The sequence below is a fragment of the Pantherophis guttatus genome, chromosome 4 (assembly GCF_059756535.1).
Source record: "Pantherophis guttatus breed Tessera chromosome 4, ASM5975653v1, whole genome shotgun sequence".
NCBI lineage: Eukaryota > Metazoa > Chordata > Lepidosauria > Squamata > Colubridae > Pantherophis > Pantherophis guttatus.
The window spans coordinates 84,355,591-84,375,356 of NC_142066.1; the positions used below are offsets into that span (position 1 = coordinate 84,355,591).

Genomic DNA, 19,766 nt, shown 5'->3' on the forward strand with positions numbered 1-19,766 from the left:
AAGACATGGATTCAGACTTCTGACACTATGTTTCAAGAAGCTTAATCAAAATGCAGTTAACAGTGATAAGCCATTATTAGGAATATATATATACATATGACAGGAACCAGATAATACCTCACAGGAGCAGCTGAAGGCAACTCCTAGAGAGGGAAGAAATGCATCTCAGAATAGAGCTGCCTACAAAACAAACATAACCACTGTAACAACACCCACCAGCCACCCCTGCCCTATGATAAGATTGGCAGACAATAAATTAAATTAATTAATTAATTAATTAATTAATTAATTAATTAATATAACAACTATAACCTGGATGACTGAGAATTTCCATAAACACAATTGAATTGGTTTTAATAATTTTTTTTTACACAAATAATTTGGGAACCATCTTTCTCTTGATTTCATTAATTTTATTGTCTAAGGAATATGTGTGCATGCATACACAGACATACTGCATTCTAAATTTGGGGACTTTTACCCAAAGAGGAAGTAGAGGGCCTTCTCCCCAAGCCCAGGCATGATTGGTAGTTTGTAAACTCAGATGTGAATAAAAGTCTCCAAGCTTGGAATGGTGTGTGTGTGCCCAGGACATCAAAAGAGATGTTCCCTTTGAATCCCAGACATCATTGGTGTTTCTCTGTCCAGTGCTCCCTTCCAGCAAAGTAGGAAGCAGAGGACAACACTGCTCTGTGTGAAAGCGCAGAAGAGAAAGTTTGCAGGAAGTAGCTTCCGCCGAGTACTACTTCTGCTTTGACAGATCTCTGGAGGAGTCTGGGGACCAGTGTTTCTTGGTCCTGCACGAGGGAGGCTGGCCTTCTCAAAAGGGAATCCCCATTTCCAATTGTGTGTGGTAAGGATGCTGGCTTCTTGGGGCATCCTTGTCTCATGCAGCTCCCCCACCACACCCTCTTCCTCTTCAGAGATTTGTCAAGGCAGAAATTGGACTCAGAGGAAACTGCTTCCTGCAAACTTTCTTCTCCACACTCTCACATGCAGCAGCGTCCTCTGCCTCCTATGAGGGGGCTAGGCAAGGCAACACGGGGGGATCCAGAAGTTCCCAGTGGAGGAAGGTGAGACCAGGATGAGCGCCAAAGCCTAGTCCACCAGAGGATCCTTGCCGTCCCTCAGGCCACGCAAAGGAGCCCCGGACAGTGGCACAGGCTGCCCAGAGCCCTGGGCAGTGGAGGGCAAGTGCCCAACCCAGCCTTCAAGCTCCTGGGGAAATGGGACCCCACAGCCCAGCCCAGCCCCACCTCTTCCTCAAGGCTGCTCCTCCTATGCTCACTCTCCTTGGCCAGGTTGTTCATGGTGGATACAGGAGGGTAAAGTACATGGGTCAGAGGAAGGCCCACTCCCTCTCTATGTGAGGAGACCTGGCTTTGTAAGCAAAGCATCCTCAGCAATAGGATAGGATGCCAGAAGGAGGGGGCAAAGGGATGGTGAGAGGGCAGTAGAGCTGCTGGTGGCCATGTGCTAAGGCAGGACTCTCCCTCACTCTAATTCCAATCTTCCTTCCATCCTGTCTGTCTTTCTTTCTCTCGCCCTCCTCTTTCCTTCCCTGCTTACCTTCTTCTCATTTTTATTTTCTTCTGTTTTCCTTCCTCCCTCCCTCCCTCCCTTCTCTGCCTCCCTCTTCCTCATTCCCATCTCTTCTCTCCTTCCCTCCCTTCTCTGCCTCCCTCCTTCTCATTCCCATCTCCTTCCTTCCTCCCTCCCCCCTTCCTTCCCTCCCTCCTTCCTTCCTCCCTCTTCCTCCCTCCCCTTTCCTTCCTTCCTTCCTTCCTCCATCTCTCCCTCCCTCCATGCACAGGAAGGGACAAAGGGAGGGGGAGAGGGTGGCAGTGAGGGCGGTGGTCCTGGCTTTCCCAGTGAAAAGGATGCAGTCCATGGGTTGTGGGGCTAGCGGGTGAGGCCAGGCAGGCAAATGGGCCATGGAAGTGGTGGAGGCACTGGTGGCAAGTGCGATGCTGTGTGGGTCTGTGTGTTGCTTCATGGCAGCCACTCAGTGCTGAACATGGTCAGCCTGCAGGGCAAGATAGTGCTCATCACAGGTCAGCTGCACATCAGCCCGCACATGCCCACCGCTTCCTATGTGCATTTCCAAGGGGAGCGCCTGGCCAGACTGGAGTGGGCCTGGGTTGAAGCCAAGACGGCAGGGGCCAGCTCCTTGCTGTCTGCAGGGCAGTGGAAAGGCCAGAACTAACCATATTGCGGCCAAATCTAGCCCCAGGCCTTGAGTTTGACATCTCTGGTCTAAGGTGGTATATATGTTTAGGATAGTTGTTTACAACTTGGCATCTTCCCAATATGCAGTACATTATACAATGTTAGCAAAGCTGTAATGATATTAATAATATATAGGAAGTCTAACCTGATTTGGCAAGCTTGTCTAAAAATATAAGAGGGGCATGATGATAAGTGGTTAAAGACACTGTATATAGTGTTCACTGAATTTAGATGTTTCATGGAATTAAAGATACTGTCGCAAGATAAAAAAATTTCAAGTAAAGCTGCTTTTTACAAATGATGGATGGTGATTTTGTTTTTGTTTTTTATTGAAAAAGTTTTTGAATACAATTTTTCCCCCATTTTTCTCCCTCCCTCCACCCTAACCCCCCCTCACCACCCATCCCCCCCCTGTGACTTCTTCACAACAAAAACCCAATTCATAACAGATTATATAAGATTTTACCATCCCCTTACTCCCTCCTCTAAATACTGACCCTTACTTACTAATAATATTATTAATATTGTTACTTCCCCCTTTTACCATACATTTCAAAATAACATTCTACTGTAACATTGTATAACTTCTAATTTATAACTTATAATATTATTGTAACTCCCAATTTAGCAATAATCTGCCCTTTTTCTCCTCCTCCATACTTATATCTATATATTAATACAACATTTCAAAACAACCTTCCACTTTAAAACTATATAATAAATCCTACTTTAACATTTAATCTTTTATGTATATTAATATAACATTTCTAAGCAGCCTACCCCATAAATCCTAATTTAACATTTATTCAACTCTATCCATTTGCTCCACTCCCCTAAATATATCACTTAAACATCCCTTTTCTTAGACTAAACAATCAATAAGCTAACCTATTTCCACCCACTTCATACAAAGTTGCCATGCACAACAATTCTTAATATCTTTAATCCACTGCCCACTCTACTAAAAAATTTGGTGCCATCTGCACAGCAGGACAACACAACCATGAAATGTGTTTTCTCATGTCCTGAGGTTTTTTTTTTGTTTTTTTTTTTAATTTGATTTATATGCCGCCCTTCTCCGAAGACTCAGGGCGGCTTACAATGTGCTCAGCAATAGGTTATGCAATAGGTTTTACGGTTATGCTTTTGGTACCTTTCAGATCAAGAGTCTTATTAGATGGCACATCAAAGGTTAGCGGGATTTCATCCATATTCCCAATCTGGCTAATTTCAAAATTATTTTTCTTCCTAGCATCTCTTATAAATGTATGAAAAGACAGAATTATAGGTTCATATTCTTTTGGCATTTCTTGCGCAATTCTAGTTTTGGTGCGCATAGCAAGGCCAAATCGCCTTATAAATCTGAAGCACCACGATGGTGATCTAGTAAAATCCTGAATGCCTTTCTCTACAGCAATGTGTTCGGCTTCATATATTACCATTTTTGTAGAAACTGTGAAGCCATTGTTCCGGTGATGTGTGATCCATTCTTTCATGTCTACCTCTAACTGTGGCTACTTTGCAGCAAGCCCACGAAAATTCTGCTTACTTTTATCTTTTACTTTTTGCAGCTGATCCACCTGTTTCCTCTAGTCTATTATCATTTTTTCAATTGGAGTTGGTCCAAAATGTTTCTCCACTGCTCTGTTTCCATGTTCCTCAGCATCTTTTACTACTTCCAGTTTAAAAGAAATTTTATATGCTTGTCTTTTCTGTTTTGACATCCTTGTACCAGTATGTAGCCTGAGGAGTTGCCGTAGTATTTTTCTGTAAGAAAGAACTGTCAGTAATGTGTCCTTTATTGTTATGACAGCACTGTAGCTGAAACCATGTTCTTACATTCATACACAAGATATATCATATACAGGGGAGTTCCGGCTGATATCGTGGCAATATCAAACACAAAGAACGGTTCTCTGTGCTCCCTGCGCTGGGTTCTCCCTGTTTGTGGGCTCCAAGAGGAGCCAAAGCTACCTTGTAGGGGTGGCAAAGCTAAGGACTATCTTTCCTGTGACTAAGATCGTAGGAGAAATTGCAACTTTCCTGCTGAGCCCCAGGCTTTTTTCCCTCTATGCCACAGCGAGGAGAAGAGGTAACTTAAAGATGGCTGCCACAAAGCTGGGACAGCCAAGAAACATCTAAGAACCATACTGGAGCGGAGTTGGTGAACAGTGTCTGGAACTGAGTGAGAAGAATCCATTTTACTTAACCCCAAAAGAATATCTAGGAAAAAAGAGGCTCATTGCTATTGTTAAAAACAGCAATTTAACATTTTGAGAAGAATTTCAAAATTGAAGGAAAAAGAATCAAAGGGAGAAAGGCAAAAACCTTTAAAAATACAGAAAATTGGATCTTTAAATTGGACAGGCATGTTTTGGATAGGCATTTTAAAATGCTGGAACTATTTACTTTAAAAAAACTAATATCTATATATTTTGCATTGTTACCATTAAAATTGGATAAAACTGGTTAATATTGAAATTTGACCTAAGAGTGCCACCTGCTGACAAAAGGAAGGCATAACACATTCCCAAAATCCTGGAAATACTTGGCTATTGGAGATAATCACAATCCCCTGTCCTGCGCCGCAGAATTTAGCCACCTGCACTATAATCACTATTTGTTCGTCCTTAAGCAGCCACTGGAGATAAGTAATTTCAGAATGGCCAGGTACCTATTGATTATTGGAAGGATACTTTTTTTTAATATCTCTATAGAAAGAGCATTGAAGGAGTATGTGACCAATGGTCTCCACCTCTCCTGAGCCACAGGAGCAGAATCTTTCAATCAATAATATCTTTTTATACTTGCCATATAGATGGCCAATGGAAGTACATGGCACCATATGTGCAAAAATGCTTTCTGGTGGTTTGCCGACTCCAGCTGGCTAAGATAACTGGCAGGAGTAACAACATATCTAATAGAGTCTGGAGCCAGAAACAAAGGAGTTTTCCCTAAGTCCGCTTGCCTCTTGGATGTCCTCTACCCTTTGTTGCAAGGTTTGTTTTGCTTGGTCGTAGTCCAATTTGTGTATTGAGGCTGGGGAGAAGCCTAGTTTGGCAAGGTTGGACTCAATGGTCTTGATCCATGATGAGGAGAATTTGTCTTGGAGGATTAATGGAGCAAGGGCTTGTGGAAAGAAATTAAGCTTTAGCCAGAGATTTAAAGAAGCTATTATAAATTCTTGCTTTTGACTTATATCAGTCCTGTCTCTAGGCGCAGAAGTACATTTGGGACAATGCAGCATCTGGAGAATTGCTTAATAAATTTGAATTCTTTCTAATGGGGTGAAACACAAAGCAGAGTGCAAGCAAGGTCCCATAAAGAAGCTGTGCTAGCGACTTAGCCAGAAAGAGCCTAATTGTGGCAGAAACATAGTATCCTCCTTTTGTGTGGAAAAATTTGAGGATGGCGTTCACTGATCTTTGGCTAGAGGCAGCCACATATTCGCCATGTGCTTTTCTTGAGCCAGTGGCATGTTTGAACACCCCTAGGTACTTAAAGGAAGTTACTTGCTCTATATTATGACCATTAAGATACTATTAGAGTTTTGGCCTTTTTGCAAAGGCCATAATCTTTGTTTTCTCATAATTTATATCCAGTTTATTGTAATTACAATACTGGACGAGGGCTCGCAAAGCTCTTTTAAGACCTACTGGTGTCCTGGAAAGGATCACATCATCTGCATAGAGCAGCAGGGCGATTCTTCGATCACCTATTTTTGGGGCGTGGTAATTTGGTTTATTTAACCATTTTACCTTGTCATCTCTATAAAAGTTGAAAAGCAAGTGCCCAAAATGCACCCCTGTTTAACCCCCTTTTGAGTTTTACCTGACCTCAAAAAGGATCCTTGCATCTGCCTCACCTTGAGGCAGTGGTGAAATCCAAATTTTTTTACTACTGGTTCTGTAGGCATGGCTTGGTAGGAGTGGTGTGGCTTGGGGGTCTGGCTTGGGCATGGCAGGGGAACGATACTGTAAAATATCCCATTCCCACCCCACTCTGGGGCCAGCCAGAGGTGGTATTTGTAAGTTCTCTGAACTACTTAAAATTTCCACTACCTGTTCTTCAAACTGCTCAACATTTCTGCTACCAGTTCTCTAGAACTTGCTGGATTTCACACCTGCCTTGAGGGATGTTTTAGTATGAAAGGCATGTAACAGATGGATAAGCCTGTGATCAGTTGAAGCAGCTCCCAGCTTCTCCCATAGCTTAGTCCTGGTAATCATATGAAAAGCCGGCTTGAGATCTATAAAGGCTGTGTATACAGATCTATTTGATACATATTTTTCAGTCAAATGATGGAGAACTAACCACTGATCTATGGTGCCTCTCCTCTCTCTAAACCCAGCTTGCTTTTAAGCAATTGAGTTCTCAAAATTCAGGAACTCCTTTAATTTATCTTAGAGATGTTTGGCATAAAGTTTGCTGATTATATTCAGCAGATTTATTGGTCTGTAATTGACAAACTCATCTCTCTTTCCCTTTTTAAAAATTGGGACAACTGCCAAGCCCCAATCTTCTGGAACATTGCCTGTGGAGTCAACATAAGTAAATAGCACTGCCAGGACTGGTATCCATCACTCCATATTTTTCTTTAATAGTTCAGCAAAAATGAAGTCAGCGCCTGCGGCCTTCCTAGTCTTGAATTGGCTAATGAGATTTAATTTCAGACTCTGAAACTGGGTGCCACTCAGGTAAATCCTTCATTGTATACCTTATTCTCTCACTGGAGGAGGCTTCATACATTCTCTGAAAGTGAAGTTTCCAGGTTGTAGGAGGTATATGGGAGTCTAATGGGGTATAAATTCTGTCAGAGTGGCAGGCTATTAGATGTCAGAATAGAGAAGAGTTCTTTTGCTTTGCTGCCTCAATAAGCTGTTCCCAGGAAGATCATGTGTCGTGTTTCTTCTTAAGTGTAATCAATTGCTTAAATTGTTTTTTGAGGGTGAGGAGATGTTTAAGAGTTGTTTTATTGTCATTTCCAGTCTCACTTATATCTTATATGCTAAGGTAACAGCTTTCTTGGCTTCTACATAATCCTTGTCAAACCATGGTTTGGAGGTGATGCAGGGCCTCTTAGCCAAGAAGTTTCGGTCATGTGCTAGGAATAGTTATAGCTTGTGTATTATGTTTTCATATAATTCTAGTATATCTTGAATAGGGTTGGCTGATATAAAGGCTGAACAGATATTTTGAAAGTTGTCCTCTAATAGGGCTCTCCTCACCTTCTGGTCAAGTTGTTGGGTCCATTTGACCCAAAATCTTGTTAGGCCTACTGGAAAAATTGCAGCAATAAATCAGTTCCTGGAGGGCATCTGCCAGATAAAGGGCTTCATGTGTATACAGTGGTAGATGATCATTTTCTAAGTAAGGTAGGTCTTCAAAATTTTCTGTATAATGTAAATCCATAGAAATAATCCGTGGTCCTAATGTTGGTCCGTGCCAGGGATGAAATGCTCCCGGTTTGGACCAGCTTGGGCGAATAGATAGCGGAGATTGAGGCTAGTTTGCCGAACCGGGAGCAATGGCTGGCTGGCCACGCCCCAGGACCGGTCCACAGCCCGCAGTCCTGCCATGCTTGCCTGCCTTCCATGCTGCCTTCCTGGCGTCCCAGTGGCCAGCTTGCGAAGGCAGGCAAGCAGAAGCCAGGCAAGCATGGCAGGACTGCGGGGAAGGAGCTAGCAGCTTACTTGCTCCCCCACCCCACTCAAGCAGCGGCTTCCCTGCTCAGCCCCAACAAGCTATGCACCCATAGCAATGGGGTGGTTTTGTTCGCCGCAGTGGTGCTTCAGGAGGGCAGATGGACATATTCATTATAGTTATCAGCTGCAGACATCAACCTGCCCTCCGAAGCACCACCGCGGCGAGCAAAACAACCCCATTGTGCCGTGCCTCCTCCTGCAGCCAAACGTGCCCAGCCGTCCATGCCTTTTCTTCAAACAGGCTGTGCATGGGGTGCTTGGAGAAAGAGCGAGCAAGAGAGCTCTCCAACCTCTGTTTGTGTGTGTGTGTGTGTGTGTGTGTGTGGGAGGGAGGGAGGGAGGGAAGGAGGGAGCGATCTGAAGCTGAGGCACCCAAACTTCTGGCACCAGCGGAGGCGGCTTCTGAGCAACCCTGAGTCAGCCAGCTCCACCTGACCTACTCCCTGAGTCTCGCCATTCTCCTCGGCCCCCCTACCCCACTCAAGCAACGGCAGGCTCTGCGGGACAACAGGACCTCTCATTTTCCCCACAGCACAGTGTACGCTTGCTACCTCTGCTTGTTTGCTTGCAAGTAATGATCTTCTCTGCTTCTCTTGGGATGCTAGTGCGGGCATAGTTGGGGCTGAGCAGGGAAGCCACTGCTTGAGTGGAGTGGGGTGGGGTGGGGGCGAGGAGAACAGCGAGACTCAACGAGTAGGTCAGGTGGATCTGGCTGACTCAGGGCTGCTCAGAAGCTTCCCCCACCACTGCCAGAAGTTTGGGTGCCTCGGCTTCAGATCTCTCCCTCCCTCCCTCACACGCATACACACACACACACACACACATACATATATATAAAACAGAGGTTGGAGAGCTGTCTTGCTCGCTCTCTCTCCAAGTGCCCCATGCACAGCCTGTTTGAGGAAAGGGCACAGATGGCTGGGCACATTTGGCTGCAGGAGATGGCCCAGGTGGAAGGCGGCTTTTTCAGCAGCATCCCCCTCTCCTCTTTGGATTGCCCTGCAGGGGGGAGGCTCTGACTTCGCAGAAATGGGGTGGGCGGTTTGTACAGAGGATTGGCGGGGGGGGAATGCACGGCCCTCCGGGATGAAGAGCAGGGCAAGAGAAGGCTCCGAGGTTCGCTTGGGCAGTCAAGCCAGAGGGAAACTCAAAGCGTTGGGGGCTTCAGAAAAGCAGAATGTGTTTTTGTGCAGCTCCTGGCTTCTGTGACATTCTGCGAAAGACAGAATGTGCTTCTGTGTCAGAATGTGGAGCTCCTAGCTCTAACAGTGAGTGACGTCAAACTGGCCACATCCACCCAGTCACATGACCACCAAGCCACACCCACAGAACCAGTAGCAAAAGAATTTAGATTTCACCCCTGGTTCCTGCCATAAACGTAAACTCGCCAGGATAGTCGCCAGCCCATGAGCCATTGGAGATGAAAAAGTTAAGTTTATTTGCTATCTTTGCAAGACAGAGGCCAACATAATTTGCATTATTGTCTTTAGAGAGTCATGTGAGAGTCATCCAGCTAATAACTGGATCAGAGAGTCTTCACCTTTAGATTATCTCAGCAGAATCCCCATCTAGAACCCATGTAGATTTATGGCCAGTTGGGGAGGATGCAGTTGGGGGGGGGATGCAGTATGAGGCCTGTTGCAGCTTGGATTTAAAGCAATATCTCCTTCTTGGAAAGACTGATCCAGGAGTGAGCACACTTTCTCTGAGCAGAAGACACGTATGTTAGGGGTCCAAGTAGCACCCCAACGAAAGAAAACTCTGAGGCTTGAGTTTCCTTAAAGTTCCATTTTATTAGAGATGTCATATTGGCACATCTGAGAAAACCCGAATCTTCGAGCTTCCACATTTTCTCCACCCAAAGGAAAGTTTAAGTCCCTGCCCAACACCCACATGTCCATCATAAGGTCTAATCCAAGCACCATCCCAACTGCAGATGCCTCCCAGTTCCAGCCATCCAGGTGCAGGGCAAGATGTCCTTGACTTTCTGAGAAAGGAACGTTATTATGAATATATATCACCCTGGCTCCATACAATCTCCCTTCCTAATTTCCCAGAGTAGTAAATGTGGCAGGCCTAAAGATACAACAAAAAAGATGGCTTCTAGGCCTGACAATGTATTGGGAATAATGAAAAAATGCTGAAGAAGAGCTTCATTTTAAAAAGCATAGAAGGAATTGCAGAGTGGACTGCTTGAAATATAATAAGATTCGTGTACATTGTGTTCTTGCTTGCAACCATTCTGCATGTAGCAAATCTGTCAGAGTGTATTTGTAGCGGAGTAGCTAGCTCAGAGTTAGCCTAACAGCTTTTCTATCACTCCAATACCCTCTATTCGCTTTGTTGTAAATTTGCAAAGTAACGTGGTTGGTCTGCAAACAGATTGGTCATCTCTTGGACCTTTATTTGATTGAATGTTATTGTAAGGTCCCAGAAACTTCCCCAAGCCACTGAGATGCGAAAGCAAGTTAGACTTGAGATGAGGCTTGCAAAAAATAACAGCTTTTTATTTTTGGCTAAAGCTAAAAGAGCTGGGTGACAAACTATTTCCAAAACATTAGCAAAAGCATGTAAGGAATAGCCACACCCGTGAGAGTGAATCCATCACATTTTACCCCATTAGAAACAAAGTTTACCCAATCAGAGACAAAGGTTCATTACCAATGTGGGTTTTTATCTTCAAAACCCACAAAGGCCTGTTCAGGCCTTTGTCTGTGCCTACTTTATTTATGATGCATTCCTATAGCTCGGGGGGGGGGGTGTATTTCCGTCCCTGGCCACATTGTTTATTCAGCAGAGTGCTTTCAGGTAATTCCCTGCTTTAGTACTATCTATGATGCAGGAAACTCCCTACTCTGGTTCCTTTATCTATGGGACCTGATATTCCTCGGTTTCTTTATATGATTTATATTCCTCGGTTTCTTTATATGATTTCTTTATATTTTCAAGGATGTGCCTAGCTTTGAAGCAACAAAGAAGCAAGATAACAAGCTTTGTGCTAATGCCAACCAGTATCAAGGTTACAATTTAGTAAGCTAGAATTAGTTCCTAACAACTAATTTCTGACAGTATACAATAATATGAGCAGAAGCCGCTTAACTTCCGGTTGACATCGCGGCAAGACAGCTGGGGAAATAGCGGGCTCTAATGAGTCCTGCAAAAACCCCGGCTGTCGAACCACCACTGATGGGTCTGCAGACCGAACCTGCAGGGATGGGGGAAGAAGAGAGAGGCCTTGGAAGACTGAGAGGAACAGGCAAGTTCCTCGGAGGTCAGAGGGAATCCTCTGTGAGCCGGCGGTGGGGGGCAGCAGCCATGGCGGCTGCCATGAAGCTGTGACAACCGGGCAAGAAAAGTGTTGGAGGAAAGCGAAGTAAAACGGAGCCTTTTGAAGCCGGGTGAGGGAGAACAACCCAGGCTTGTAACAACGTTTGGAGCTATATCAGTAACTAGAAGACCCCTAGCCTAAAGCAGCGGCTAAGTAACAAAGGAACTTTGGGAAAAAAATTTGAAACTGCAACTTTAAAGGAGAAACAACTAATTTTGGAACAAGAACGAAGAGACTTAATTTAGACATTTGGTAAAAGGACTAAACACTTTAAAAATTTGAATTGGACTAAGGAAAAAAAATGATGATTTGATACTTTTTTACCTAAAAGAAGAAAATAAATGGTTATATAATAAGAAATAAAATGGAGTCTTGCATGACTAATGGGAAATGTGGCTTATAGAGAGACACCATCTGGCATAAAGAGGAACTTGTAACCTCCCTTTGTTATGAGAACTTTGAGCTCTACAGGAAAAATATTGCTGAACTGTGGAGGAGGATTTTTCTTTCCTGACTGCAAACAACTGGACTTGGGTGAAAAGAAAAGGAATTTACAATGTAACTCCTACAGTTGAACAAATAATAATTTGAATGTTGGTGCAGGAATAGAAGAAGGATTTAGCGCAGCCCTAAAAGAAAGAGATTTGATACATTATATCCGGAATAAAACTATGAAAAGAGATCTAGTTGGATTTATGGAGAATAAAATTAAAAACTTGGAAAATGGAAAGAAATTTATGTTTGCAGAGAAGAAAATGAAGATAATGTGATTAAAAATAAAATAAAATAAAGATGATTGTAATAAATTAAAGGAAGGCTTTTATAGAAATTAAGATTGTTAAATGAAACTAATTAATACATTTAAAGATATGTTTAATGCAAGAACTATGTTTTAATGGTAAAATGTCAAGATAAAGAATAAAGGTGAATATGATTAATTGAAAATGTTAAAAGGAATTTAAATATATACTTAAAAATATGTTTTAAGCAAGAACCATGTCTCAAGGTTAAAATATTATGAATGCTATGAAAAAAGATAAAAAAAATATGATTAAATGAAAAGCAATGCATAAATGGAGGGAAACAACAAAGAAAGATTTAAGTAGAGATTGTTAAACCAACTATGAACATGCTATATTTAACAGCCAAAAAGTTATAATATGCTGTATAGAACATCCAAACAAATGGTCATGCTGGGTATCAGCCAAAACAAAACTTAATATGCCGTGTAACAGCCAAAAACAAAAATAGAGATGCTGTGTTCAACAGCCAAACAAACCTGAAGATGCTGTGTAATGGCCAAAAAACAAAACTGATATGCTGTTTTCAACAGCCAAATAAAGGGCATGCTGGGTAATGGCTAAAAAATAAAAATATGCTATATTTAATAGCTAAAACAAAGGCCTATGCCGTGATTAACAGTCAAGAAATAGAAATGATTGGTTTAACATCAAAGATAATAAAAAGAGGTGGGATAATTAAAACGAGGTGTATGCTGAGAGTGATAGTTAAGATAAAATGCATGTTAGATTTAATAATAATTAAATAATGAATGTTTAATCTGTTTAATATAATTGTATGATTTATATTGTCAAATATCTATTTAAGCAAATGAAAGAGAAAAATGAATTGTTAACTGGATAGGATTTAAGATTTAAGTAACAGGTTTTTGGAGATAATGGTATAGTTATAAAATATTGAGTTGTGTTAATTGAAAATAAGATTTGTTAATGATTTGTTTTAATTTGTGACCGGAGCAAAAGCTTCATTTTGAAAAGATATGGGTTTTTTTTGTTGTTTTTTAAAAAATTTAAAAAAAATTATCCTAAAAAAAAAATAATATGAGCAGAAGCCAATATCAAAGCTTAATTCCTAATAAATGATTTCTAGCGGTATATCAAATCAGGAGCAAACAGTAAATATTGGTTTGATCACTATGCTTCTTCATTCCCCCCTTTTATTTTTGGACAGGATGCTTCCTGTCACTGATGAAATAGTGGAGCATATTCTTTGGGGATGGTGTTAACAACCATGATAATATCTGGCCTACCAGGGATGGTAGAGGATACCGAGGAGGCAATGATAAGTCATCCCAGTGATGAGAGATGTAAACATAAACTGGATTAGAGGGATGAAACAGGGAAGGAGAAGAAGACCTCCAAAGGCTAACAACACTAGAAACCCAAGCCTTTTCCAGTCAGAGAAGATACTGCCAAACCAGTTGAAGTCAACTGTCTCAATCCAAGGCTGCACTGGGATGTGGGCAGTTTTCTCCATCCTGGCAGCAATCTCCTCTATATTTTCCTGGACCATGTACAGTATCTGCAAACAACAATTTGTGAGATAATAGTTGCAGCACACACCTCTTTCTCTTGGTAACAAAAGGTATAAAGCAAGTCTATTCTGATAAAGCCCTGTTTTAAACTGAGTCTGCTATTTAGCCATTAAAGTTAAAGCAATAGCAGTTTTATTAATTATGTCAAGCACAGCCTGTAACCTTATAAATCTATTCAACATATAAATGGGAGTTCTATAACCACACATTCCATCTTCTGCCCAGGTGGCTGAATTCTGGAGGCCACTCATTGTAGATCTGTGGTCTGCTTCCACATTGATCACTATACTCCTTCATTATTTTCTTTGTAAGTATTCTTTCTGCTCACATTTTTGGGAAAGAAGGGCCTGCTCTAGTTTCAGTTTCTGAATTAGCCACCCCATGTCTTATCACTTAGTGTCCTCCTGAGTCCTTCTGCAATATTTGGGTGATTCTTAATAAACTTTGCAAAAGACTCTTTCAAGCAGTCAACCTTATTTATGACAGTTGATAAAAATTCATAGATTGAATTTACAGTTTGAGCTGTAAGCAAACATTGTCTGGAAAAGAAATCTGTTACATTTTCCCTTTTAAACTTTGTTACATTCCCATTCTGTGCAAGCAAAGCGGTTGCTGAGACCGCTGAGTTCCAAGGAAGAGAGATATTTTCTGTAAGAGAAGAAAAATGTTCTATATGATGTTTGCTTTCAAGTTCAGTTTATAAGTCCCATTCCAATGAGTCACATAAATTAGATCTATCTGATAAGGAGACTGCAGATGAGTTACTTACTGGAGCAGACTGTCTTTGCAGTCTTCCATTTTCTGTTGCTTCAATGGCTTGGATGAACTCTGTAATGCAGAGTGCGCATGCTGTCTCTCTCCTTTTCCCCATTCTTAAAAATCCTGGCTTGTAGTATTGTTAAAATGTAGCTAAAACAAATTGGTAACCTCTCCAATATATGTGCTTTTATAAAAACTCAGATATGGGTTAAAAATACAAGGTTAAAAAACAATCTTTTTACTTTTGGAAGAGGTCTTTACAGCTGTTGCTGCCTGTCCACCATCTTATCTCCCCATCTGATTCACTTTTATAGACTTGTGATCTGTAGAATATAATAAAAAGTGTATAATCCAAAATCTTCCCATCTATTGCCTGTTCTTTTTCTTCAAAAATTACCTTTTTTTGTTTGCTTTGTAACTATCATTCAGATTTTTGCCTTTAATATTTCAGATCACTTGTGTTATAACAATCTCCCCCTCCCCCACTTTCCTGCTCTATCTATTTATGAGACTGTTTTGTTTGAGCTTCTGTTGTCAGTATCGCAGTAGATCATCTGTCAATCTAATAAGATAGATTGTTGAGCCGTGCCTTCCTGATATACATCACAAGGCTTTGGGGGTTTTTTGTCCAGGGATTAGTCAAGCTACTTTTGGAAACGCCCTCAACTGCACCTTGTGCTGCTATATTAGTAGTTACTGAACTGAAAAATTCTTTTCACTGCTGCAGCTGCGCTTTTCACAAGCCTCTCTTGGTGAATTGTAAACAGAGGTATTGTTTTCAAGTTAATATTGTATGAATCAGTTTTGTGCTGTTTTTTACCTTTATCTAATAGCTTGTCTTAAATTCTGAATACTATACAAGAGAGTACTGTTCTCTTTAACAGAGAAACAATTTATATTGTACTAAGTAGGGTTTACATCCTAGAAAAAATAAGTACTGTAGGATTGCAAGCTAATTTTGTGCTCCAATATAAATTTCCTGGAAGTGAAGTATATATTTGTTTCTGAGTAAACATACATAAGACTGTTTTTAAAAGCATGGATTATTGAAATATTTATAAAATTCATATAACTGGAGCTATTCAGATAAACGTACGTTTACCATGTTTATGCAGACTAATTCTGAAGATTAGATAATATAGCGGACCATTTCTTAAGCAATTGGCTTGATTTTTGTTGGCAGCCTATATGCAAGCCTTACATCTCTGGAGTCTGCTTGTCACCTGTACAGTTGCAGTAGGAAAAGATCAAGAACCGAAGAAGCAAAAGTGCCTTAAAGTCAGCGCACAGGTACCTTCTTTTTAAAAAAAAAATGAAGAAAAATTTGGACAAGCCTCATCCTAAAATTACTAGGCTTCACCATATTCTTGTGCGCATGGCAGATACACAGTTGCAAATCTAGAGAGTTTAGTTACATCAGTTAACATGCTAAAAAGTTCTTTTAAACATGAGTTTTCTTCAGAAAAATCCAGAACACTTAGCGAGCATCTTTCTTTTTCGTATAAATGCATCCTTTTATTCAATAATAACATCTACAGTATAAAATCCATCCAGAAGGATAGGATAGGATAGGATAGGATAGGATAGGATAGGATAGGATAGGATAGGATAGGATAGGATAGGATAGGAGCTGGAAGGGACCTTTGAGGTCTTCTAGTCCAACCACCTACTCCACCTACTCCTATCCTATCCTATCCTATCCTATCCTTCTGGATGGATTTTATACTGTAGATGTTATTATTGAATGAAAGGATACATTTATACGAAAAAGAAAGATGCTCGCTAAGTGTTCTGGATTTTTCTGAAGAAAATGGAACATTGTCTCACCTGAATGTTCATTTTATGATCGTTGCGATGACATTCTTTACTGTTGGGACATCTTCACTTCGATTGGATTTCACTGAGTGCTCATCAAACTTTTTCTCCCTCTGCAGCCTAGTTCCGCCTCCTCCCTCTGCGCATGATCAGTTCTTTTCACTCAGTTGATGTGGTAGGCCTGGAGTGCTAATTAGTCTGGTAGATTAACATTAATTAATTCATTTAATTGGAATTTTCCAATAAATAATATACCTTTATTTAAATTTAGGGGGCTGCTGGAGGCGATTGTTACAATATCGGCAGTTTTTTTCTATTGATATTGAGTCTGCCGCCGCTTCTAAATAGAAAGCCGTTTGCCTCACTAATTGCTCAGCAGCGATCCGCTTTGAAGTGGACGCTGTTCTTTCAAAAGCAAATTGCCGCGGTGTGAGAGCTGGTTAACTGGCGTGCTGGGATAACCGCCTACACCATCGCAGCCTCTGTTTGCGGCATCGGAGTTCCTGCAACAGAAAGTCAGGCTTCAGGAAAGAAAATAACTAAAATTGGCGAGAAAACAAACTGCCGCTTGTGATAGCCGGCTATTTATGATGAATAAATATTGAAGTCTTTGCCTGTCAGGCAAAGCTATCAAAGGCGAGATCGCATTACAAAAGTAATTATTTGAGAAAAAAATAAGACGCTTGTAAGCGCTATTTTCTTTATATCTGCATGAGAAAAATCAGTGAGCTCGAGCGCTCAGCAGTTTAACGGAAGGTTGGCTGAATAGAAATTTGAAAGCGCCGCCATTTTAAAGTACAAGAAAATTCCGTTGGCCGTTTATCTCTATATACTGCGCAATTATCAACTGCAGACTGAAGAGGAAGTTTTTTTACAATTCATTATAATTTTAAAAAAAATTATTAATTAAATTGATTGTTATATATATACATATATAATTTTATATATATATTTAAAAAATTAATTAATTAATTAATTGCTTATCTATTTACATTAATTCTCCTGATTAAGAAATATGGCAGAGGATGAATTATCTTCTGAATTAGAACAAGTCACTACTCCTCCTAGAGTACCTTTGCCCCAGCCTCTAAGAAAAAAACGAGGCAAAACCAAACATGTGTCTATTCCTTGTCAGGATAATAATGGCACACAAACTAATATTCTTAAAAGTTCTAATATGATGGAAAAACGTAGGCATAATCAATTAGAACGCCAATTTGAAAAGGCCCAGCGTGCAGCGCAATTGGTGCCTATTACATCTCAGTCTGAAGCAGTTAATCTTCAGCAATCTGAAAATACAATACCTCAATTAAATGAGGAAGATTCAAATGTGTGGGGTCAAGATAGTATATCTATAGAACCACAAAGTCATTGTTTAATTGATGAGTCAAGGAGGCTCGCACCTCAAGGGCCTATGTGCTCAGGTCATTTACATATAGCTGACCATATGATTCATGGTCCACCTGAGGCTACTTTCACGCCAACAGCTGCTGGCCTGAGGCGAGAAGAAGGCCCAAATGGTAGTAATGCCATGGATTTTCAAACATTAGTTTCGCAGACAATTTCTCGCATATTTCAAGCTGGTCTGCAACAAACCAGCTATCCTTGTCAGTCTGGTGCATCCACCAGCACTAACTGTCGACATCAGATACATCCCCAACAACAGCAACAATCTGTTAATTACTTTAATCAAGGAGATGAACTTGATTGTCTAGAAGAATTTGATATGTCAGATGATGAAGAGGAAATGGTTTCAGAAAAGCCAGCATTCCAAGGTCTTTTTAATCCAGCCTTGTTTAAGTCATTGTTGCGTAAGGCAAAATTAACTACCAATTTGGGTGTCAACATAGAAAAAACATCTGAGTCAGGTAGCCAACTTGACCATAATAATACTTTATTTAACTTACCCAAATCGGATTTAGATTTTGTACCATGTCCAGATCTTTTCTCACAAATTATACAAAAACCATGGGAACACCCTAGTTCAACATCGGGACCGAACAGTTTTGATAAAAAATTATATTGTGTTGCTCCTGAATTGGATGAATTACTACAATTACCGTTGATAGATGAACCTGTAGCAACATTAACTTCATCTTCTGTCTTAGTTAGCGAGGTTGGGGAAGGCCTTAAAGTAGAAGATAAAAGAGCTGACATGACATGTCGTAAGACTCATCAAGCTGCTGCATGGGCAATTAGAGTAGCAATTTCTTCTTCATTCTTTAACCGTGCCTCTCTTATATGGCTGCGTCAACTGAGGGAAAGATTACACCAGGAGAATCTAGAATTCAACAAGACATATCAAAACTTATAGCAGTAGCAGAATATTCTGCTGATGCATCATTAGATGCAGCAAAATTCGCATCTAGGGCTCTTGCTTCATCAATTTCATCACGCCGAGTCCTTTGGCTGAGACATTGGAGGGCAGATTCAAAATCTAAGTGGAGGCTTACATCAGCACCTTATAAAGGTCGTTCTTTATTTGGAACTTCACTAGATCCAATTCTCATAGAAGGAAGAGATAAGAAGAAGGTATTACCTTCATTATATAGAAGACAGGACCGCAGATTCTCGCCTTATCAATGTCAATCCTTTCGTTATGATCAAGGATCTACAAATGCCTTCACACAGCGTGGTAACCCACAACTCTATTCATATGGATATTCAAATGATAGGAACTCCTTTCGTGGAAGAAGAGGACGTCAAAATTTTTTCAAGAGACCTTTTAGACGTACCATGTCACGACAATCACGTAGAGGCAAGTGACTCGAAAGATGCCCTTCCCATTGGGGGCAAACTTCAACATTTCTTTCACCAATGGGAACTATCTTCGACAGACACATGGATATTACGTACAGTGACAAGCGGTCTCACTTTGGAATTTACCTCCCCACCACCACAAAGGTTCCTACAATGTACATGGCACAACCATCCATCTCAAAGAGAGCTGATGAATATAGAAATTCAACATCTAATCCAGATCAATGCAATCGAACCGGTTCCAAAACATCAAATTCGAACAGGTTTTTATTCCAGTTTCTTTCTGGTACCAAAAAGCTCAGGGGGATGGAGGGGAATTCTGAATCTGAGACAATTGAACAAGAAAATATTATACAGAAGATTCAAAATGCATTCACTAAAGTCATTACTGGGATGCATCTGACAAGGCGACATAATGCAATCAATAGATCTCAAAGAAGCATACCTACACATACCAATTCACCCAATATACAGACAATATCTCAGAATCGAATATGCGGGCAGGCATTTTCAATACAAGGCAATGCCTTTTGGCCTTTCCTCCGCACCGAGAACATTTACGAAACTTCTGGCAGCGGTAGCGGCTTCTCTCAGATTAATTCCAATTCGTCTAGTATGTTACCTAGACGATATTTTAATACTGTCGACATCAGAGACTCAGGCATGCCGAGACAGACAGTTAGTAATAAAATCTTTACAAGCTCATGGGTTCACAATCAATATGGAAAAAAGTCACTTAGTCCCAACAACAAGAATTCAGCACTTGGGAGCTATAATAGACTCAACAAAGGGTATGGTATACCTATCTCAAGACAGACAGAACAGTATCAAAGAT

At 40.9% G+C, this 19,766-nt stretch overlaps 1 protein-coding gene across 10 annotated transcripts in view; it reads left to right on the plus strand.

Annotated features, from left to right (window-relative positions):
• The window catches only part of NT5C3A (5'-nucleotidase, cytosolic IIIA), a 78,554-nt gene that overhangs the window by 13,816 nt on the left and 44,972 nt on the right, over window positions 1–19,766 (plus strand). For 4 of the 10 annotated variants that reach the window (XM_034406920.3, XM_034405649.3, XM_034408193.3 and 1 more), the window contains one exon: window positions 15,540–15,646. The exons of 5 other annotated variants lie outside the window; for them this stretch is intronic. In XM_034406920.3, the coding sequence (XP_034262811.1) occupies window positions 15,545–15,646 (102 nt within the window). In that variant the 5' untranslated portion in view covers window positions 15,540–15,544. Of the gene's footprint in view, window positions 1–13,828; window positions 13,905–15,539; window positions 15,647–19,766 lie in introns of those variants that run through there. One more of the 10 variants, XM_087894081.1, reaches the window with a different exon arrangement.